This window comes from Phyllostomus hastatus, unplaced genomic scaffold (assembly GCF_019186645.2).
Source record: "Phyllostomus hastatus isolate PE091 unplaced genomic scaffold, TTU_PhHast_1.1 phas_scaffold_1066, whole genome shotgun sequence".
Classification (NCBI taxonomy): Eukaryota; Metazoa; Chordata; class Mammalia; order Chiroptera; family Phyllostomidae; genus Phyllostomus; species Phyllostomus hastatus.
Window position 1 is genome coordinate 9,760,804 of NW_025334004.1, and position 23,561 is coordinate 9,784,364.

At 44.9% G+C, this 23,561-nt stretch overlaps 1 protein-coding gene across 1 annotated transcript in view; it reads right to left on the reverse strand.

Annotated features, from left to right (window-relative positions):
- TLL2 (tolloid like 2) overlaps nucleotides 1-23,561 on the reverse strand; it is a 119,816-nt gene that overhangs the window by 35,586 nt on the left and 60,669 nt on the right. Inside the window, exons 4-8 of the mRNA XM_045854400.1 lie at nucleotides 14,620-14,775; nucleotides 12,245-12,362; nucleotides 9,376-9,554; nucleotides 8,316-8,421; nucleotides 684-808 (exon numbers count right to left, since the gene is read on the reverse strand). Of these exons, the coding sequence (XP_045710356.1) occupies nucleotides 684-808; nucleotides 8,316-8,421; nucleotides 9,376-9,554; nucleotides 12,245-12,362; nucleotides 14,620-14,775 (684 nt within the window). The remainder of the gene's footprint in view (nucleotides 1-683; nucleotides 809-8,315; nucleotides 8,422-9,375; nucleotides 9,555-12,244; nucleotides 12,363-14,619; nucleotides 14,776-23,561) is intronic.

The following is a 23,561-nucleotide window of genomic DNA, read 5'->3' on the forward strand; positions in this document are numbered from 1 at the left end:
GATGATGCTGAAGTCAAGGGAACAAAAGGCAAAAAGAAAGGGCCAGTACAGGGGGAGCAGTTCTCTGAACTGACGGAAAAGTGGGCATCTGCTTGGACCCCAGGGCACCGTCCAGGCCTCAATGGCAGGCTGGTGGCCACTGACCATCGGCACCTTGGGCGAGTGGAAGAGCCCCAAGACCACAGAAGGGACCTCACTTACAGTTCTGAGACTCCTTCCACCTTCCACTGTTTGGGAGGCTGGCTCCCACCCCTGCAAAAGCATTCACCTTCATTCTTTGTCTTCCTGCAAATGCCTTGTCTCTTGTTTTGCCAAAACACATCCCTTACTCCCATAGAAGGGAGAGGTGCTTTTGCCATTTGGGGCACACTGTTGTTCTACTGTGCATTCTTCCCCTTTTGAACCTCAGGGCTTTGACAGAGAGTTCTGCAGCTTCCCACAAGTTACGCTGTGGACTCCAAGGCCTACCATTCACTTCCCTGCAGCAGTCACTTCACCATTTGGGCCTCCTATGCCATCTAACACCTCCTAACAGCAGCACATCAGAAATCATAGCTGCCAGGGAGTAGTCTCTTCAGGTTCCCCCAGTTGTTTTTCCAGCCAAGAGGAACGTCTGCGAAGGGCAGGTGAGCTGTGCTCCAGGGGCGCGCTGGGGGCCCTGGGACTGGCCAGGGGTCAGTTACCTGGGCACTTGTACAGCTTCCTGGCTTGGGCTATGTCTCCCTGACTGAGCCGCACACGCTGGCCGATGGTCGGCCTGACGCCATTGTCATCTCGACGGGGGAGGATGGTGTCTAAGAAAACTCCTCTATGGGAAGAAAAGACAGCGAGAGAAAGGAGAAAGAAAAGTCAAGGCTGTCAGCTCGTCCACGCTGGGATTTACAGTCTTCATTTCCTTCCCCATAACCCCGTCAACGTTCCTACCCGCTGGCCTGCTCTCACGCTGGCACTTGAGCATTCCATTTCCTCAGCTGCCTGCTCACTTTCCAATAGGAAAATGATTCTGTCAGGTTTAAAAATATGCCCTAGCCCAGTGGCCTAAGGGCTTCCTTACTAATGTCTATTGAGCCTTTCCACAAAGCAGCCCTTGACAGGCCCAGGCCCCAGGGCCACCATGCTGAAAAACTGCAGGGAGCACCATTCAGAGAGGCTACGATGTGAGTGGCGCCCCCTGGAGTTGTGCAGCAGGCAGTCTTGGAGAAGCTCCAGAGAGAACATGGGAACACCAGCACAGTGTGAGGCTGTCCGTCAGAGGCTGGTCGGGAAGCGCTAGGTGAGTCAGTGAGTAATGGGGATGGGAGCTGGGGGCCTTGCTGGCCAGAGGAACACTCAGATGGAAAATGAGATGGATGCAGAGAACTAGGGGTAGTTGAGAGAGCCCTGACCTGGAGATTTCTATGAAAGGCCTGGCTCTGCCACCTGCGTGAGCTGGGACAAGTCCTTTCCGCTCTCTGAGCCTCAGTTTGCTCCTCTGAACAATAAGAGATTAGCCTAATGGTCGTGACATTCAGTCCCTTTTAATGTTAATGTCTTCTTCTACTCCAGTACAAATAAAGTCTCAAATGACCATAACAGACAAGTGGCTACCAGGATGCCCAGCTGAGGACGCCCCTAAGCACAGCTCTGCGTTGTGGGCATGGTGCGCCCTCTGCCCGAGCCTGCCCCTCTGCTTCCGGACCCCTGACCTGGGGCTTCTCCTGGAGGGAGAGCCTTCCCTTCCACAGGCTCCTTCTCCACTTACCACCCTGTGTCTTTCCTTCCCTTCCTAACCAAGTTTCCGGAAAGAATTGTCTCCATTTTCTGTCTGCCTGCTCACCTTAACCTGATTTTGATCTGGCCACACAGCAATAGTCCTCAGTCACTGACCAACTGGCAGCTCCTCGGACGGACACTTGTCAATCCTCGCCCGCCCTCACTGTGGCACTGACACCCCTGCCGTCCCCTCCCTCCTCGGACTCTCTCCTTGCTGGTTCCCAGGGCACTGCCCTCTCTGAGCAGAAAGTTAGGATCCTCTTCTTCTGCTTCCCCCGGGGGTTCTGTATCTCAGGTTTCTGCCCTCGCTCTTTTCTCTCCTTGCTCTTGCCCCAGCTGCTCCTCTGGGCTTTAACCACCACCCACAGGCTCACAGCCCAACAGCCACCTGCAAGGGCCTAGTGACCCTTCTGCTGGGCTGTCCTATGGGCCTGTTACATCCAACGCATTCAAAACCAAATGGATCCCATTCTTCCATGAGCCTTGTCTCCTGAGGCTGAAGCCCATTCTGTCACACTCCCTTGTCAAAATTGGGAACCAGGTCCTGTCCACAGCACCTTCTAGGCAGGCCTTGAATCCGCACCTTCCCTCTCATTCTAGACCACTGCCCTAGCTCGGGCAATCAGCACCCCTTTCCTGAACCCTTCCCAGTAGCTTCCCTGGCCTTACCTGGCCTCCCTCCCCGTAGACTCAGCCACCTCTAATCTAGCCTCCACACTGCTACAATATGATTGTCTCGAAATGCCAGGGCAGGAGTGTGCCCTCCCTGCTTAGAACCCTTCACTGACTGCCAGTCACCACCTGGATCTCCAGGCCCTTGGCTCACTGCTTCCGCCTTCTTCTTCAGCCACATCTCCCGACACCTCCACCTCGCTCATGATCTTAAGCAACACCGAACTCCTGCTAACCCCCAACGTGGCCCTCCACACGCTGTCTTCTGCTAAAGCTGTCCACCACCCACCTTCTTGTCCCCAAACCCTATCAGATGGCCTTCCCTCGTAAAAGTCTTCCGAGCCCTTTCTATCCTGAGTTAACCATGCCCTCCTCTGGGCCTTCCTTGTCTAGTCTCTTCTTATCATACTGTGTTGTCTTTCTCTGAGGGGTGATAGTAACTGTTTTCTCTGCTAAATACTAAGGTCCTCCAGCAGAGAGACTGGGTCCTTCACCTCTGTGTCCTCATGGGCTGGAGCGTACCAGGCCTTGAGAAAAGCTTCTAGAACTACATTGCATAGCCAAGATAGGACAGTCTTCAAAAGATTTCACAAAATGGCTATTTACACCCAAAAGGAAATGCGAAAATTCTCATTACCTAGTTATTAGCTGCCCTCTCTCTTTCAAACATTTCCATTTCCCTAAATTCTGCACTACCTTGGAAAATATATATTATCCCTATTTCTTCCTTTTTGTTTTTCTATGCACATTTTTTCTAAATTAGACTTCAGGCTCACTTTCTTCCCAACATCAGCACACAGGAGCCCAGGTCATCTGCTGATACCCTTTGAAGTACCACTATCCCCGACACTTAATCAGCCACCTGTCCTGAGGTCTCCAACTCCCACAACCTCACCTCTGGGTCCACAGTCCTCTAGAGAAACTTTATCGGAATCCTTGATCTCCCTTCCTGATCTCGCCAAGTTTTAAATCACAAGGGACAACTCCACATAAAATTCCAAATTCAATCACCTACTAATCAAAAAATGGATGCTTCTGCCCTAATAGAAAATGTGTTCATCTGCACTTATTTTCTTGATTCCGCTGAAGAAAGGCATTTAGCTGCACCAAATGCAAGGCTCTCCACAAGCTCTTAGCAGTCTGGACTAGCTGACCCTGCCGATGACCACACCATGTTGGCCACCTTCCTATGTGCCAGGTCCTGGCTGGACACCTGACAGGCGCCACCTCATCTCATCCTCATAACACTCCAGGGATCAAGTGCCATTATTAGCAGGGTTCCTCGCCGCAGGTGAGAAAAGCAAGCCCTCGGAGCTTACGTGGCTCACCCTGGGTACAGAACTAGTAATGGAGAGCCAGCCCTGGACCGCAGGCCAGCCTGGGGCCTGCCTTCTGGCACCTTCCAACCAGTGTTTCCCACTGCCCAAGAAAGCGCAGGCCCGAACGCGGATTAGAGAGATGAGAGAGTTAGGAACACTGGTGACTTCAAAGCAGCAGGAACAGCATGGGATCACACTCCACAGCTCTCTGGGGCTGGGCTCCCCGCCCCCGCAGCCCAGCACAGCCTGAGCCGCCAGCGAGGCTGAGGGCTCTGGACGATGTTTACTACCAGGGATGTCCCCTGTGTAAACCACTCTAGTCATGTCCCTGTTTTTATGTGGGACAGCTTGGAATTGACATTCTGCTAAACCAAGAAAGGGTTTGGCAGATGCCTTAGGGAATAAAACTGTCAGCTCCGAGTTCTCCAAACAAAGACGACACTGTACCAGAGAACCGTCTCCTCATCCCCTGGACCCTTGCCCAGTGAATCCTTCAAAGACACCACTGCCCTCAGCCCCGGTCCAACCAAGGGGCGGGGGAGGAGCTGCAATAAACTCGAGGGAATAAAGTTGGAAAGAGACAGCTCAGCCGTAAAGACACACGAAGATTGGGTTTCCCATCAGCGGGAATAGCATTTGCCTCCAGATGAGTAAATGTCCGATGGGCCATTTTCTGCTCTTCCACAGAATCAAAGACCATGTGCAGGCCAGCTGCAGGGGACGTGGGAGCAGACGTAATGACACAGAGTTAAGGAGTGGGAAACTTTTCATAAAAAGTGGGCCAGGAAAGCCTACCAGTCAGGAGGCCATTGAAAAACATCCCACTGAACAGAGTAGTTTTCTGAAAATCCATGCAAGACAGTTACAGATGGGACAAGGTGGGTAGCTACTCGCTATGAAACGGATTTGCCAAAACCATCCTGAACTCTGGGGCTGAGGTAGAGCAGGTAGTCATGGAAGATTGTTAAAATAACGAATCACACCTCCTCATATCCACATCCCTTTGCCATGTGAAGTTGCCACCCTTGACACCAAGAGGTAGAATCTACTTCTCCATAACTTGAATCTGGGCTGGCTTTATGATTTGTTCCAGCCAATAAAATGTGACGGAAGCCATGCCATGCAAGTTCAGAGCCTGGGTCTAAAGAGTCTTGCAGCCTGCCAGCCTGTCCTCTGCTGGAACTCCAAGTTCCCATGGAGGGGGAAGCCCAGTCTAGCCCACAGGCCAGAGGATGAGAGGCCACACAGAGAAGAACCAAGGGCCGCTGGTGGGCAGGCAACACAGTGACCAGACATGGCACTGGCCATCACCCAACCTAATCACGCTGTCAAGTGACTTGCTGTGGGAGTGACCAGGAGCAACCAGAGAAGAACAAGCCAGAATGACCCACAATATCATAAAAAATAAGTTGTTGGAAGGCGCTAAGCTGCAGGGGAGGGGGGGTGTAGATTGTGCGGCAGCCGTAGACAACAGCAGGGTAGCAGAAGGGAAGTCTTCCTCCCTCCAATGCCTGCAGGGAAGTGGCTCTGCTCCTGCGTACCCGCCCGTCCACCCTGTGCTGCCTCCTTGCCAGTCTCCCTCGGAAGGGTCCTGGGCACTTGGGGAGAGGAACTGTTATTTCATGGGTTTAGTCCATGGGCTCCACTGATCTACGCAGACAAAATGTTTTCACATAGACAACAGTGGTAATAGTGTGTATCTCCAGAAGGGCAAACGGGCTGGCATTATGAGCTAGAGATCACAGGGGGGAAAAGAAGAAGAGTTTTGAAAAGAAAGACAGAAAAGAAATGCTGGAGCCAAAAGATACTCTGTCTGCATTCTTGCCTTGGCCTCTGGCTTCAGAGCTTTGCATAGTACCTGGCACTCAGCAGAGACTGAGAAGGAAGTGTAGTTCCTATAACCCATTGGTAGTAACTTATCCAAAATATCCTACACAGTAGATACTTGTAGCTTCTCCTTAATGCAGAGACCACTGCATTTGTGAGTACGTAGGAAGAGCTGCAGTGAGGGTAATGGAAATCTCTTCCCTCACCTCGTCCCCAGCACTGCAGGTCTCCCTACCTCCTTGGACTCACTCATTAATTTATTCATTAAAAAATATGTATTGAACACTGCCCTGGCCAGTGTGGCTCGGTTGGATGGAGCGTCATCCTGTGCACTGAAAAGTCACAGGTTAGATCCCCGGTCAGGGCACATACCTCGGTTGCAGGTTCGATCCCCATCGGGGTATGTACGGAAGGCAACCGATTGACGCTTCTCTCGTATCAATGTTTCTCTCTCTCTCTCCCTTTCTGTCTCTCTCTCTCTTCCTTCCTCTAATATCAATAAATGCATCCTCAGGCAAGGATTAAAATATTAAAATAAAAAATATTTATTGAACACCTACTCTGTGCCAGGCACCCTGTTGAGTGCTGGGGGTTACAGAGAATGAGATAGTCTTTGTCCTCAAGGATCTCAGGCTAGTGAGGGAGAGGGAAGTGCAACAGAGAAGTATTAATAGATAAACTTATAATAATAATTAGTAAATAAATTATAAAGCAATAAAGAGTTATGACAGCTACAGAAACAACACCCAAGGTACCAGCTTCTCACGTGGACCAACTTGACACTGGTTCCCTCATGAAATGGATGCTCTGTCTCCACTCAGCAGCCTGTAGCTCCTGGCGCTGATGGGGCCTGACCCCAATGCTCCCTGCGCTATTTCCCCACACCCAAGCCGCCCCACCCCGACTCTGACCTCTGCAGGAGGTCTCTCTTTCTGCCCAGCCCACTGGCTTCCTGAGACTCTCCCTGCCCCCAGAGCAGGTCCCTCAAACTCTCAGTTTGCCCACCTGGACAAGGAACCCTCAGATTTCCATATGGCAACAAGTGCGATCGTATCTGTCAGTCCTTTGCCCATCTGTCCAGATTAAGAAGTCATAACATGAAATTTTTGAGCTGGAAGCAGCTCAGAGAACATGTAGTCCAACCCTCTCAGGAGGAAACTGAGGCCCAGGGAGGTAGAGATCTGATCTGTACACAGCTGCCCCTAGTCACTGTCTACACCTCCCTCAACACCAAGGTCCCTGGGAGAACCAGGACTAGAACCCCATCTTCCGACTCTCAGTCTGGCGGTCTCTTCATTACACCACGTTGCCCGTTGTATCTCCTGATAAAGAGCCCAGACAAGAGTAAAAAGAACAGGGTAGCTCACTCCCTGTTCCACTTGTTCGAAGATCCTGAGTTAGACCAAACTCTGCCCATTGGAGCTTCCACCTGGGTGCAGGATGGAGATCATACTAAAGCAGCTGTGTGGACGGAAGAACAGTGCCCCCTGAGAACTGGGGCCACCGAAGTTTGGAGGACGTCTCCCACATGTCTATGATGCCACCAACAGAATGGTTTCAGTAGCCTTACCCAAGAGCCCTGCAGCCCTGGGGTAAATAAACAGCTTCTCTTTCCCTCCCAAGAACTGTGTCTCCTGCATGAATGATGTTCTTTGATCTCTATGGACATGGTGACTCCTGAAGTGAATTGTTTCCCTCTTTGCTGTGACTGCTAGGAAGCCCAGGGCAGCATTCACTGCCATGACTTCGCTGGCATATATTCTGAATATCAAATTGATTCCAAACTTCAACAGACCTGTGTACCCTTATTTTTTCCCTCCCCCTCCTCAAATTTCCTCACCTATTTTTTTCCTTTTTGTCCTATGTATACATTGTGAATCACCTCAAATCTTTTTTTAATGATTAAATAAATAAATAAGTAGCAAACAACCTAGTTTTAAGAGGAGACTGAAAAAGTACCAGGAGGAAAAAAAATATGTGCACAGTGTCTCCTTTAACTCAAGGTTGGGAAGCCCTCCAAAACTGACACTAGCAGAGGAAAAGTTCTTTATACAAAATGTTTGTGTGGTCTAGAAGTAAGGGCAGTACTGAAAATAGCTAATACCTGGTCCAGCACAACACTAACTCTGCAAAACAGATCCTGCCGATGCCGGCCGTAAGTAATTGATCCAGTCATCCTTGGGGGCCCCACTACCACTGTGTGTGAGCAGCAGGCAGGAGACCTGGATCTTTGTTCTCACTGCGGCCCCAGCTACCTGTGTGCCCTCCAGCTGGCTGGAGCCTCAATTTCCTCACCTCTGAAATGAACCTGTGATACAGCACCCTCCCAGCTCCCCACACGACCTAGCTCCCAATAAACCAAACCTCCTCTAGGAGAACTGGTAAACGCCATCATGCCCACTTCAAGGGCGTGCTTTCGAAGATCCCCCACCCCCTGGAAATTTGACACATAGTCTCTAAGTTATTATCACAGCCACTCTCTTGATAATGTTCCTTTTCCAGTTTGCTGCTTGTGACGCTAAGGCATGATGGAACACCAGCTTCACAATGGGATTCAATCTTATTAGCGGGAACCTGATTAGATTATATTTCACTGCAGCCCAGAGGCCACTGTATTTCAAGGACAGGCACACCGACTGTGCTAGGAGCATGCGGAGACCCACTCTCCGCAGACCTCCCGCAATCAGGCCCGAGCCTGCAGCAGGCACAGAAAACCACAGACCAGGTGTAAGCGTGGATTCTGACCTTGAGAAGGTGTTCCGGGCGTAGTGCATGATGCTGTCAAAGTCGTACGTCTCTCCCAGAGAGCTCACTTCCCCAGCTTCCATTTTTAGGAAATTATACTCCTGACCTGTGACACAACACTCGGTTAAGGCCTTTGAAAACAATGCAGGCACCTGAAACGGGGCAGAGCGGGGAGGGGGAGGAGGAGGACCCACAGCAACCTTCGGTTAGCTCCCCCAGTCACAGAACCAGGTCGGCGCGGTTCTGGTCGCTGTTTTCAAGATCGGAAATTTGAAATTTACAGTAAGCCCTATGTTCTCCCAACCCACACACCCCGCCCCAAATGCCATTCCAAACTCTCAAACTAAGTCTGCAGACAGGTTAGTTATCAATTTGATTGGAAAAAATAAAAAGAAAACAATAAAACTCTGGTCTTGCTATTAAAGAAAGAAAACAAGTCGCAGGTAAGTTCAACCCCAAATAGCTCACAATTCAGACTCCTAAAAGCACTTTCAAGGTAACCACATTATTCCACCAGATACTTTCATAGTCAATATGAATTGCTATATAAAATCATTTAATATGAGAAAGTATTTTTTCGAAGCTGGACAATTTATCTGCCTTGGGGCAGAACGCTTCTAGGCAGAAACATTGTTTTTATTTGTACTCGTGTCCTAATTGTATTTCAGTTTCAGAAAGATGTGTTGCCTAAGCCAGCAAAACTGACTTTCAGGAAAGCAACCAAGAGAGCTCTGTTTCTGGCTCATGGGCTTTGACGCTGCAGCAGTGTGCTGGTGGATCCTGTTCCTTTCAGGAAACAGAGTTGGATTTCAATGTCCTCTACAACACGGAAAGTCACATTGCTTCTGTTCTAACCTACAAGCTATGGTAGACGCACAGGGACAGCCCTGCGTGGCAGTCACTGCCTCAATACTTACAAATGAGCATCTGTCAGCTCCTGGCAACCCCTCTCCCTCCCTCCTGCCTGACCCCACCCTTACCTCTCCCTGCCTGCCCCCACCCCCACCGTGGATGCCACCTTCCTTGCCTTTAACTTCTAGACCCCATGCAGGCTCCTTACCTGGCTGGATGTTTTCTCTGATGATGGTGACATGCTGATCTCTGTCTGGCCGGGTGTGTTCATGCCAGAACCCAACCACGTGGCCCAGCTCATGAGCCACAATGCCGAACTTGTCACAGTTTTTCCCAATGGATATGGCCTGTGGGCCTCCTCCTCGGCGCCCAACATAGGAGCAACAGCTAGACAATGCAGAAATGCCCAGGTCAGCAGGTATGGGAACAGCAACAGTCGCACATGCGCAAACGGGTATGTATGTGCGTGTCTAAAAGAAACGCAATTTTAGAGCCCTTGCTCTCTCACTGCCCAACTTTCCTCCCAATACAGAAGCAACCCCCTAAGGTTCTTGACCTTTCTAGTGGTCAAGATCCACTGGAGAATCTGAAGAAAGATATGGCCTTTCTTCCTGGAATAAAGCACATACCCTTCCCCACCCTTCCACCCTGAGTCTCTGCGCGATCATCGCTGATGACAAGGAGAGGAGATGGGGAAGGAGGTGGCTGAATTTCTGTCAAGATGCGTCTGGGTGCAATTATCAGAGAAGCCTTTGGGAGGCGCTCCTTCTGGTCACTATTACTTATTCGTTATTCCTAACATAGAAAGGTGTAAAACAAGCAGTTAAAAGGCCATAATCCCACCATGCAGATTATATATGTGTATGAAGTTAAGGATCTATCTATCCTTGACATCTATTCTTGTGCTACCTTGCCTACTTTTTTAAAAAAAAGCATGTTAAATTGTGCAGATGCCTCCCCCAAGCATCTATCAAGATAGGAATGTGGCTTCTTTCCTTTGACCTATCAATAGGGTGAATCCTGAAAATACATTTCCTGATGTGGAGCCAGTCTTGCATTCCTTAGCCACACCTTCCTGGCTGCCCCCTCTTCTCTTCTCACACTGCCAAATACTCTGTGCTGCCATTTCAGTTAGGATTTGGCATCACCATGCATGTTGCATGGGTCTATAATGTTCTCTCTCTTGGTGCTGTCTTTGTCATTTTGGGGTAGCGATGCCGTGATAGTTCCTGAAACGTACTTTGGAAGAGTGTTCTTTTCCTATGCACTAAAAAGTTTACATGGTACCAGAATAACCTAGTTTTAGAAGGTTCCAAAAAAATTCATGTGGGAAACTCTAAATGTGGTGCTTTGAGGGAGAGAGTGTTTTCCCTCAATTTTTCAATTTTTTTTCAAAGTTACTGATCTGTGCCAGCACTTTATAGTTATCTTGAAGTCATTCACATCAACCAGATCTCCACAATTCCTGCTCTAGAGTTTTGCAGAGTATTCTTTTAGGACTCTTCTGAATCCTCCTTTTTCATTTCTGGTTTTGACTGTTTCTGCACTGTCCCCTTTTTTTTTTTGGCTGAGACTAAGAAGTAGTTTAACTCTAGGTTTTTTTATTTTATTCAAAAATTCACTCTTCAATTTATTAGTCCTATAATGTGTTACACCTTGTCTCTTTTCTTGTGCTCTCATTAGGTTCATTTTGTTGTGGTATAGTAGGTTTTATGTACTTATTTATTTTGCTAACTTCTTGGAATATTTCATCATCATTCTTAATGAGTGCTGTGGATATTGGAGGCTGTGGGTTTCCCTCTGGACATAGCTTTAGCCATATCTCTTTAATGCTGACCTGTAGGCTTTCATTATCTGGACATCTTGTAACTTTAATTCTGATTTCTTTATGATCTAAGAGTTGTTTAAAGAGAGAGAGAGAGAGAGGGAACTTTTAACTTACCAGGTAATGCAGGGGTATTTATTTTATTTTATTTTTATTATGTTACTTTGTCCAGTTTCCTTGCTTTGTGATTAGAGAATATTTTAATGCGATGTCTGCCTTTCAGAACTCACTGAGGTGTCCTTAGTGCTAAATAGATGGGCAATGTCAATGAAGGTTCAATAGTCACTTAAAAAAAGCTGTGCCATCAGGTTACAGAACCTGATAGACCCACAGGATCAACTCTATTAATTACATTTTCCTAATTCTCTGCAAATCTCTGCTTGTGTTTTTGGTCAACTTGACACTGATCTACGTGCGTTGACAGAAATGAAATAAAGCCTCCTGTTGCTGGTGTTTCTGTCAATTTCCCCCTTGAGCTCCCTGGGGCTTATTTTATGACTCTTAATGCTCTGCTATTTGGTACATAAAGATTTATGACAGTTATATTCTCACTGGAGCTTGTGCCCTTTCTCATTATAAAGTGCCTCACCTTTTTTTTAACACTTTATAAACAAAACAAAAAATGCTTTGTCTATAACAAAAATTGTGACCCCAGCTTTCTTTTTGTGAGCATTTGCCTGCACGCCATCTTTTCTCTTACTAATACTCCTTTCTGCGTCATTTTCTTCAGGAGTTATCTCGTTTACACAGCATGCGGCTAGGTGTGGGTTTTTGAGCCAATATGGGAAACTTTTGTCCGTCACAGAGTATGTTTACTCTGTCTAGAAAACACTTATTTAGTGGCATAGCAGATAAGTTTAGGCATAATCAGTTATCTCATTACTCGTTCTATTTCTCTGAGGAAATCTTAACGATTACATGCAGAATTTTGCATATAAGGGAGCCCGTCAGATTCTCAGCCGGGCCCCTGATGCCAAAGTGGTTGAGAACCACGTCTCCATAGGAACCACCCCAACTCTTCCACTGCCCCAAGGATGGGGCACCAGGCTCCTTGTCTCCCTCTTGCCTCACCTCCTTTATCACTGGTCCGTGAGGTCAGCAAGGGCAAGGGGAGTTTCTGACAAACCCTGGGCTCCTGTGTATTATAGCTCATTGGAAATACTTGGTTTTAGGGAGAAAATTCAAGACTCTTGAGCTATTAGCTTTGTCTGCATCTGATTCCACGGAGGCGGCCTGGCTTTTGCTTACTCACCCACAGGTTCTGTAACTGAACACAATAAAGCTTTCTTCATCCGTCCTCTCAATGAAGGTCACACAGGTGTGCTTCTCCCAGTGTCTCATGGCCTGCTTAAAAATGGCCCTCTGGCTTCCTGAAAGGACAAAGCAAGTGCTCATCATTCGCTCGTGGGCCCATGCTTCCAGGCATACTCGCTTACGACAGAGCTGGTGCCGACAGTAAAAACAATAAACAAAAGAGAAGCTTGTTCAGGTGACTTAAGAGTAGAAATGTACTAGGAGTAAGGATTGACCGTGCTAAGAATACAATATACCTTTCCTGAATTACCGAAACACAGAGAGCAGGAGTTTGTGAATTGGAAGAGAGGGGAAAAATAGATTTCCAAATGATCTGGGCTGGCCAGCTTTTCCTTTGTATGGAAAGTACTTTTGTTATAGAACAGAGCCAAGGGGAGGGTATGATATACTATTACTGAAAGGACCTCCCATTTCCTAAAGTTAAAAAAAAACATTACCCAGGTTAGCCAATGTGGAAATTTTAGGCTTCTCAAGCAGCTCACCAGCACCTCGTTCCACACCCTCGCTTTATTTTATAGCCATGGGAGGATGCTTCCAAGTGCTCCAATACTTCTATTTCATGTACCTCCACGCTGCCTTCACATAGGAATTCAGTGTTTTCTGGAGCAACCTTGAACATGATTTTCTAACAGGCCTCTAAAAACAGGTGAGTCTCATACTCTCTCTGACCCTATCTTCATATTTTCTTGATTAAAAATGAGTTGAAAGATAAAACAATAAGTAAATTGTCTGGGAGCAAGAATAAAGTAGTTGCAAACTCCAGGATGTGAGTGATGGGTAGGAAGTAAGTATTCTTTTCAAAACCTACCAATCTGAGGTACTAGAATACTATTCTGATTTTGCTAGAGACAATGAGGAGCTAGAAAAATAAGTTTGGGAAGTACTGGGGTTGGTTGAGGCCGGAGTCTGAATTCTACAGTGATCTTGTTGCAAAAAACCAACCAACCAACCATCCACTCAACCAACCACCCAACCGCTGGGGAGGCTCCCAGTCCAAAAGATGTGGTGTCTCTAAAAACATGCACACAGAGTAAAGAGGAGCTTTGCTTCCGGCTTTTTTTTTTTTGGACATCCTGATACTTTTGGTTCAAATTGTTTATAGTTTAATCACTCACTGAAATAGCAGCCCTACTAACTGCAGAATAACAAACATTTCTGTGTACTCAAAGTTCTCTATAAAAAATTAGTTCACTTTGATGAAGTGTATATAAAAGCACAGCAGGTCTGAAAGAATACAGGTAAGATAGCACGTGTTACAAAGACTGTAAAGCAGGGTGCTGGGAGGGAGTAGCCGGTTGGGGTACCAGAGAGTCAAAGGCCTTTCTGTGGACATGGCATTTGGTCTGAGACTCCAATGAGCAGAATAAGCCAGCCAAGAGGAGATCTGGGGAAATAACACTCTGGGCAGACAGAAGGACAAGTGCAAGTGTGCTCAGGTGGCAGTGAGGTGGGCACGTTTCAGAAAAGAGAGACGTTTGGTGAGGCGAGTGCACAGCCACCGAGGAGAGAGGAGAGAACAGTAAAACAGTGGGTGGGGCGGGGCGGGGTGGGGGCAAGGGCTGCCTGGAGGAGGGCTTTAGAGCTCCTGGTTGGAAGTTTCCGCTTCATTGGTGGTGGTGGTGATGGGAAGCCACTGAATGGCTTGCATATCTTAAAGATAATAATACCAATAGCAAATAATTACAAGTTACTATGTGCTAGGCACTATTCTAAGTGCTTTATCAAAATGAATTGCTTAATATTCAAAACAACCCTATAGAATGGAAAATATGACCCCATTTACAGGAGAGGGAACAGAGGCTCAGAGAAGTTAATTAAGTAGTAACTTGCACCAGGGTGTCGGGCTAATAAGTGCTGCAGCCAGATTGGGCCCAGGTGATCTGACCAGGTGCACTGGCCCACACTGGGGACAGTACTCCTGGGGACGGGGGGTGGGCCAGGGGGCTCAGCCAGGCAAAGGCCAGGTAAGCGACCCTGTGCAGGCGATCACACTCTTCCCTCTGCCTGGAGGGCTTTGCTCATACACCCACTGTGCAAACCCTTCCTAGCCTTCAAGACCAGGGTATTATGTCACCCCGACATGAAGCCTCAGGGACGAGGTGACCACCTTTGTGGACGCAGCCCCAACAGAGACTGCGGCATCCCCATGCCTAGTGCTCGAGGCCCGTACTCGTGAGATAGCGTTAGCGGGTAGGGCTGCTGCGACCACACATCTGCTTAGTCCCTCCTGAGTTCTTCCTGGGAGGGGGCTCATGCCAACCTAGGGAGACAGAACACCAAGCCCCAAAGCAGACCTCATCTGGGGCTACTGACCAGTAAAGTTCCCTCCAATGACGTAGGGGATGACGCCTCCGGGCCATATCCTCTCTGTCCTTGAGGTTGTGGCTCTTCGGACCCGGGGAGAGAAGGTCTCAGCTCTGGCATTCGAGGTCCCAGGGCTCTGGGGAAGCATGACATTCTCCTTGCCATCTGTAAGAGAGTCACACTGCCACTGGTTTTGCCTTCAGTTCCTTTGTGTACTGTGGTTAAGATTGCAGCATCTACGGATCCACCGAACACGTGTTCTAAAAGGGGCATCTGGTCCGGTCGGGGTTTTGAACCCCTGGATGGTAATTTTCCAGACAGGGCAAGAGTAAGTGTGACAAGTGTACCAGCCCTATGTGGACAGTGGGTCTGGCTTGCTGGAGGCCTTGAATTGAGGAGCCTCCATGGGGCTCAAGGGCAGCCTGTGGGCCACAGAATTAAGTGGGCCCAGGCAACTCCTGGCCCTTTGGGATGGAGTCAAGTTAGGGGCTCTTCTAAGAGGCACCCAGCATCTGAGGAAACAAACTGAGTTAAATTCCATCAATGTTGCAAATTTTGAAAATAATTTGGCCAGTTTGACAAACAAAGTGAACTAATCTGTGATGCTGGGAAAAGAAACTCTGTAAGATAAACCCCTAGAAAATGCAGAGCCTCATAAAACCTCCCAGCTCTTCTCAGGCCCTCAGCACCTCCCAACCCTTTGGGGAAGAATGTGGGGAACAAGCAGAGGCTCCAGCTGAGGTTGTGGCTGGAGGCACGGCCCGAGGAACAGAAGAGAGATGGGTTCAGGTACGGAGCAGAGCAGAGCCGTCTCAACCTGTAACAAGCAGACAGCCGAACCCACATCCCTTTTATTCATCATTCAGACAAGGTGAGGTTTTGTTTTCAGTCCACTTGCTCAGAATCTCTCATTATTCTCACTGGAAACATTTTTCTTTAGTTTTTATATTTTTCTCCTAAAAATCAACTTTTGGCTTTGTTAGTTCCTTTTGTTTTTATTTCATTAATTTTATTACTTCCTCCTTTGATTTGTTGTATTCTGATGTTTCTTTTCTAGCTTTTCTCCCTTTTTTCATCGAAATTGAGATATAATTGATACACCAAAATAGTTACCCTTTTAAAGTGTACAATGTAGTAGTTGTCAGTCTATTCGCAAAGTTGTGTAACCATCACCACTACAGAATTCCACATTTTCTTCACCTCAGAAAAAACCCTGTACCTATTAACAGTCTCCCCCACCATTCCTCCCCAACCCCACCCCAGTCCTTCGAGGCCAGTACTCTGCTTGATGTCTCTACAGATGTGCCTATTCTGGGTATTTCATAGAAGAGGAATCATGCAGCATGCGGCCTTCTGTGTCTGTCTTCTTTCACTTAGCGTGTTGTAGCACATACCAGTGCTCCATTACATTTCATGGCTGAATAATATTCCATTGTATGGATGCACCACATTTGTCTGCTCATGCCTCAGCTGGTGGACAACTGGCGTGTTGCCACATTTTGGCTATCATAAACAAGGGTCTCAGGAGTATTAATGTACACAGTTTTGTGTGGACACATGTTTTCAGCTCTCTTGGATATATGGTGAAAAGTGGAATTGTTCGGTCATGCAATTACTCTATGTTTAACCTTTTGAAAAACTTCCAGACTACTTTCCAAAGTAACTGCACCATTTTACATTCCCATCAGCTAGGCAGCAGAGTTCTGAAGTCTGCATATCCTCATCAACACTTGTTACTGTTACTTCTGGGTTATAACCATCCTAATGGGTATGTAGTGGCATCTCAGGGTGGTTTTGACTTGTATTTCCCTAAAGACTAGTGATGCTGGGCATCTCTTCATGTGCTTATCTGTCATTTGTATGTCTTTGAAGAAATGTCTATTTGAATCCTTTGTCCACTTCTTAACTAGATTATTCATTTTTATTGTTGTGTTATAAATACTCTTTATATATTATGGAGACCAAACCCTTATCAGACATGATTTACAAATATTTTCTCCTATTTTGTAGGTTGTCTTTTCATGTTTAAGATAGTGTCCTTTGAAGTGCAAAAGTGTTTTAAGCCAATTTATTTTTTTTTGTTACTTGTACTTTTTCTTTCAGATCTAAGAAATTAAAGCCTAATCCCACCTTGCAAAGATTTATATCTATGTTTTCTTTTATAGTTTTAGCTCTTATACTTAAGTCTTTGATCATTCTGAGTTAATTTCTGTGTATGGTTTGACGTAGGGATCCAATTTCATTCTTTTGCATATGGACACCCAGTTGTCCTTGAGCCATTTGTTGAAAAGACTAGTTCTTCTTCCATGCAATTGTCTTGGGACCCTTGTAACAGATCAGTTGGCCATCCTTTTCTAGCTTCTTGCATTGATTGGTACATTAATTTTCAATCTTTCTTGCATTCCAACATTAACATTATAAGGCTAAAATTTCTTGAGTTTTTCTTTACCTTCATCCCATCCTTTGACATGTACATTTTAATGTCAGATATTGATATATTCTGTAAGTTCAGTTTAGACTTTCTTCTTGGGTCCTTGGATTATTTGGAAGTGTGATTTTTAATTTCTAAGCACTTCTCTCTGTGTGTTACTGATGTCTGGCATTGCTTTGTGTTTCACGGACCTATTCTCCAGGCATCGGCCAGCAAACCTGTTCTGTAAAAGGCCAGAGAGCAAATATTTTAAGTTTTTCTAAAAGAGATTTTTATTTATTTATTCTTAGAGGGGAAGGGAGGGAGAAAGAAAAGGAAGGAAACTCAATGTGTGAGAGAAACCTCAATCAGTTGCCTCTTGGACATGCCCCTGACTGCGGGTACTGGGCCCATAACCCAGGCACATGTGCCCTGACCAGGAATCAAACCAACCACCTTTCACTTTGTGGGATGATGCCCAACCAATGAGCTACACCGGTCAGGGCTAAATATTTTACGTTTTGTGTTTAATATATTCTCTGTTGCAGCTACCAACTCTCCCATTGTAGCATGAAAGCAGCCACAGACAACATGTGAGTGAATGGGTATGGCTGTGTGCCAATAACGCTTTACTGGCAAAAACAGATGGCTGGCTGGATTTGGCCTTCTGGCTGTAGATGGCTCACCCATGCTCCAAAGGGCCAATTCTTCGGTACTGTATTTTGAGCCTTCCTTGTAGCCCCATACATGATGGGTTTTTATAAATGTTCCATGTGTCCTTAAAATAATATATATCAATTTCCATGATTGATGGTTGAAGTGTGCTACACATGTTCAAATGTTCTATCTAGAAATATTTTTGGCTCCTTGTTGTATCAGTTACCAAGACAAGTGCTTTAAACAACCGTGAGAGTAAAGATTGTGAATTGTCATTTTCTCCTTTATTCTTAATTTTTGCTTTATATCATTCAAGGCTATGTTGGTTAAGTAATACAAGTTAAAGATTATTACATGTTCCAGGTGAATTTTTTTCTTTATCGTTAATAACTCTCTTTATCTGTAATGATGTTCACCTAGTAATAAAGGTTATGTTGGCTGTTATTAATATTACTGTGCCAATTTTATTTTGATTAGTGTTTGCCTCCTATAGCTTTATTGCATCCATTTCTTTTCAATCTTTTTGTGTAATTATTTTTTCGAGTCATTCAATTGGTATTACTCTTTGAGTTAATTACATTTCCCACAACAAACAATAAAACAAGCTTTTCAATGGTCATAATGTTGAAGTTCATTGTTTTTACTGTTTACGAAACAGTTTGGTAAATTGAAATTCACATTGAAATCATCGTAGATTCACATGCTGTTGTAAGAAATAATACAGAGATATTTTGTGTACACTTTACTCAGTGTCCCCTGATAGTAACATTTTATAAAACTGTAGTACAATATCACAACCGAGTCATGGGCATTAATACAATCGACTGGCCTCATTCGGGTTCCGCCAGTATTACAGATTCTCGTGTGGGTGTGTGTATGTGTGTGTGTGTGTGTGTGTGTGTGTGTGTGTGTGTGTGTATGGTACAATACAGTTTTATCACACACACAGGTTTGTGTACCAACCACCACATTCTAGATACTGAACAGTTCCATCCCAATAAGGATCCTTTACATTGCCATAAACACATCCACCTCCTTTTCCGTGTCCCCCAGCCCACCCCTAAACTCCCAACCACTAATCTGGTCTCCATTGGAAGCCTATTATAAAAATGGAGTCCTGCCATGTATAACCTTTGGGAACTGGCTTTTCTCACTCAGTGTAGCTCCCTAGAGGCTCATCCATGTTGGTGCATGTTACTGAGAGTGTCTCTTCATTGCTGAGGAGTACTTCCCGATATGTGTGCACTACAGTTTGTTTAACCACTCATCTGTTGAGGGACTTCTGGGTGGTTTCCTGCTATTACAAATAAAGCTGTTATGAACATTCACGCAGAAAAGTTTGTGTGAAGAAAAGTTTTTATTTCTTTGAGATAAATATCCAAAAGTGAGACTACTGGGACATACAGTAGTTATGTTTGTTTATGGGTCCTCCATTCTGTCCCACTGATCTATGCATTTATCCCTCTGTTAATACGACACCGTCTTAATTATTGCAGTTATAGAGTCAGGTATACAACACCAGGCAGAGTGATTACTCTTACTTTAGACTTCTTTTCCATGATTATCTTCGCTGTTTCCATGTAAATTTTAGAATAAGTTTCCCTATGCCAACAATAAAAGCATGCTGGGATTTTGACAGGAATTACAGTAAACCTCTAGATCAATTTGGAAAGAGCTGGCATCTTTACTATATATTGAGTTTTCCAATCGGTGTCTCTCAGACAAGGGTGTCTCTCCACTCATGTAGGTCTCTCTCAACGGCTCCCGCCAGCATTGTGTGATACTCTGTGCAGTCATGCATCACTTTATGAAGGGGATGCATCCTGGGAAAAGCTTTGTCAGGTGATTTCATCAGCGTGTGAACATGACAGAGTACACGTAAACAAACCTACATGGTACAGCCTACCGCATACCTAGGCTACACGTATGTGTTGACCAAAACACTGTTAGGAGGAACATGGCTGTATATAAATATTGTACATGCTTTTTCAGTGTACATCTGTTTCATTTTCTTGTACTATAAATGGTATCGTGCTTTTTAAATTTACTCTTTATTGTATATTTTCCATTACCATTTAGCCCCCTTACACCCCCTCCCCCTAGCGATCACCACACTGTTGCCCACGTCCACGAATCCTCTTTGCTCAGTCCCTCCCCCCCAACTAGCTGTGTTCCTGCTCTCTGTCTCTGAGTCATGTCCCATTTTCCCTGTCATTTCAGTTTGTTCATTAGATTCCACATGAGTAGAACCAGATGGTATTTGTCTTTCTCTGACTGGCTTATTTCATTTGGCATAATGTTCTCCAAGTCCATCCATACTGTTGCAAAGGGTAAAATTTTCTTCTTTTTACAGCTGAGTAGTATTCCACTGTGTAAATGTACCATAGTTGTTTTAGCCACTCATCTACTGATGGACACTTGGGCTGCTTCCATATCTTGGAGATTGTAAATAACACTGCAATAAACATAGGGGTGCTTATGTTCTTTCTAATTAGTGTTTTGGGTTCCTTCAGATATATTCCCAGAAGCAGGATAGCTGGGTCGAAAGGCAGATCCATTTTTAATTTTTTGAGGAAACTCCATACTGCTTTCCACAGTGGTTGCACCAGTCTGCATTCTCACCAACAGTAAACAAGCATTCCCCTTTCTCCAGATCCTCACCAGCACTTGTTTGTTGATATATTGATGGCAGCCATTCTGACAGGTGTGGGATGGTACCTCATTGTGGCTTTAATTTGCATTTCTCTGATGATTAGTGACATTGAACATCTTTTCATGTCTATTTTAATTTTGGTTTCTGCATGTTCCTTGCTACTGTATAGAACTATAAGCAATTTCTGTGTTTTGGTCTTATATTCTGCCATCTTGCTAAATTCACTTATTGTAGGAGTTTCACATTTGTTTATTGGTTTGTTGTAGATTCCTTCTAATCTTCTACAAAGACAAACTTGCCATTTTGAAATAAGAACAGTTTTATTTCTTTCTTTCCAATTTTTATGCCTTTAATTTCTTGTTCTTGCCTCGCTGCAGTGTCCTCCATAACTGTGGTGCATGAGAGCAGACATCCTTGCCTTATTCCTGATCTCATGGCACTCAGTCCATCACCACTGAGGATGACGTAAGCTCTCGGTGTTTTTGATAGATGCTGATTATCAAGTTAAGATTTTGATTTCTCTCTTCCTAACTTGCTGAATTTTTATTGTAAATAGATGTTCGATTTTATAAAATGCTTTTTCTGGATCAACTGATGTACCCACAGGATTTTTCTTTTAGCTCGTTGTTATGGTAGTTTCAGTTGACTTTCAAACACCAGACAAGACTTACATACCTGGAATGAATTCTGTTGATACTGTATAATTTTTTTATATTGTTGGTTTTAATTTTGTTGAGGATTGTTGCTTGTAAGTATAATTAGGGTTTAAGTGTGTCTGATATAATGGCAAACTGCTAGTTTTTTCTAGTTGTTTGACTTGAGAATTTCTCTTCTAAGAGGTGAATTACACTTATTTACTAAGTGATACACTGGGCTTATTTCCTTCCTGTTTTCTTTTTATTTACTATTTTTCTTTGCTTTTTTCTTCCTTCATTGCTTTCTATGGAATTAAGGTGTTTTTCTGTATTTTTCATTTCTACTATCTCCTTCCTAGTCTTTAGTATTGCCTTTAATTTTTAACATTCACACTTGACCTAACAGAGTATAAAGAATTAGTGAACTGGCTGATAGACCTGAAGAAATTATAATCTCTATTCTCACTTTGAATATACAAGGATGTTAAAATATTTTAATTTGTAAACAGACCCTCAAATTTTTCATGTTATTGTTTACTTGCTTTGAAGACCCCAAATTAGTCACTACTATTGATGATTTTTTTGGTTTGCAATACAGATTTATATCTACCTTCCTTCAAATTCACTCTTTCCTTTGCTTTCTGCTACATATTGCATCCCAAATCTCCCTGGAAACTCATCTTCAACTATTCTTGCATGATGATAATAAACTCTCTAAGTTTATTTCATTCTCACTCTTTATCTTCTCTCGGTTTATTTTAGCCTCACTCTGGAAACAAAGTTTAGTTGGGAATGTATAGAATTCTAAGTTGAACAATATTTTTCCCTCAGCACTTCAAAGATAGTATTCCAGTGTCTTTTGGTCTTTATTGTTGCCTGTGGGAGATAACCTTTGTTTAATAGTCATCCCTTCTCCCATTATCTGTCTTATCTTTTGTTCTGACTTCCTTCTTTTGTTCTTTGCCTTGGGTGTTCCTTAGCACCATTGTAATTGTCTATATGTGGATTCGTTTGACTTTTCTACGTGAGACTCAGTACAAGTCTTCAAATTTCACATCTTCCTTTAATTTTGCAAAATGCTAATTCCTTATCTGTTTGATCATTGGGTCCTCTTTCCCAGGCTCTCTATGGGAGTTCTCTCATTTTCTAGAATTTCTACTGAATACACATTAACAGTCTCACTATATCCTCCACATTGCTTTACCCTCCCCCGTCCCCACATTTTCTGTCCTCTTATCTCAGTGATAAAATCTGCATGTTCTCCTTAGGTCGACTTTCTCCTTCACTAGTTCTCTTTTCAACTGTTCAATAATATAACACTGATCTCATTCCAGTTTCAATAAATATAGTTGTCATTTCTAAAAGCCCTATTTATGGTTTCTAAATCTGCCTATTCTTTTGTTTTGTTTTATTTTCTCCCTAACTATAGTTCAAATTCTTCCCCTGGCTCTTCAGGTATTTTACATATACTTATTCAATCTCCTTCATATTGTTCTATTATTTCTATATCTTGGGGTATTAATTCTCTAATTTATTATCTGCTGATTCTCCTTCACAGACTCACTCTTTGTGTTTCTGTTTTTATTTAAAGCCTATCTTTAGGGGAGGTTATTCCTCTTCACAGGAGTCCCTCAGTCATGAGAGTGACCCCGTTCTTCATTGTGTCAGGGTTCTTGGAATGCTACAGATCCTAGATCAATTTTATGTTAATTTCTAAGTTTAGGCTTTGGGGTTCCGTTTCTCATAGGAGACAGTTCTCCCCACTTGGAGCCTGGGAAGACAGCGAGGTTTCCTGCCACTCCTCTCAGTTTCGACGCCTTCCACGGTCTCGCCACAACCTGCAGGTTCTTTCCACGTGTTCGTGTCCCCTCTTCTCTTCCAGTCACGACCATCTCCCGTTCCTTCCTTCGCGCTTAACTCTGTATGTTTAATTTCAGGTGAAGAAAAGGTTCTATATATATTTTTCATCAGTTCTATGTTTATATAAGGGCTACTTGTTCAACTGGTCATATTGCCAGAACCAGAAAGTTGGCATGGAATACATTTGAAACCTGAACATAAATGTTTTACTGCTAGAATTTCTAGATCAGAAGTCATACACTTGCAACTTGGGATCAACCCAACCCACAGATGTGTTTTGTTTGGCCTGGACGCTTTTGGCCCGCACCGTGTATTTTTTTTAAATCTCACTTTAGAAGCCAACTTTTTAAAATCAAAAGGTTTCACCCAAGAATGCAGATTGTCTAGTTTTTCTTTAAAAATGGACTGATTTGGCAACGCTGATCCCACCTTCTGTCATTTACACCCCACCGGAGTCGAGCGGCACCTGCTCCCCACAGTCAGGGCACAGTTTCCCCGGCTGCCGGAACTGCTGTCCACCCTCGCAGCGTCCCATGCAGCCAGCTGCACCCACTGGCAGTACCTGCTTGGCTTCCACATATCTTCCCATTCGCTGTCCCTGCCGCAGATGACAAAACGCACCCACTTTTCAAACAGGAGTTGCCCCGGCAGACTGGAAGCTCCTTGGGGTCAGGCACCGCCGCTGGCTTGTTCACACTGTTCACACCCAGTGCACGGCCTGGTCGGTGGGAAGCAT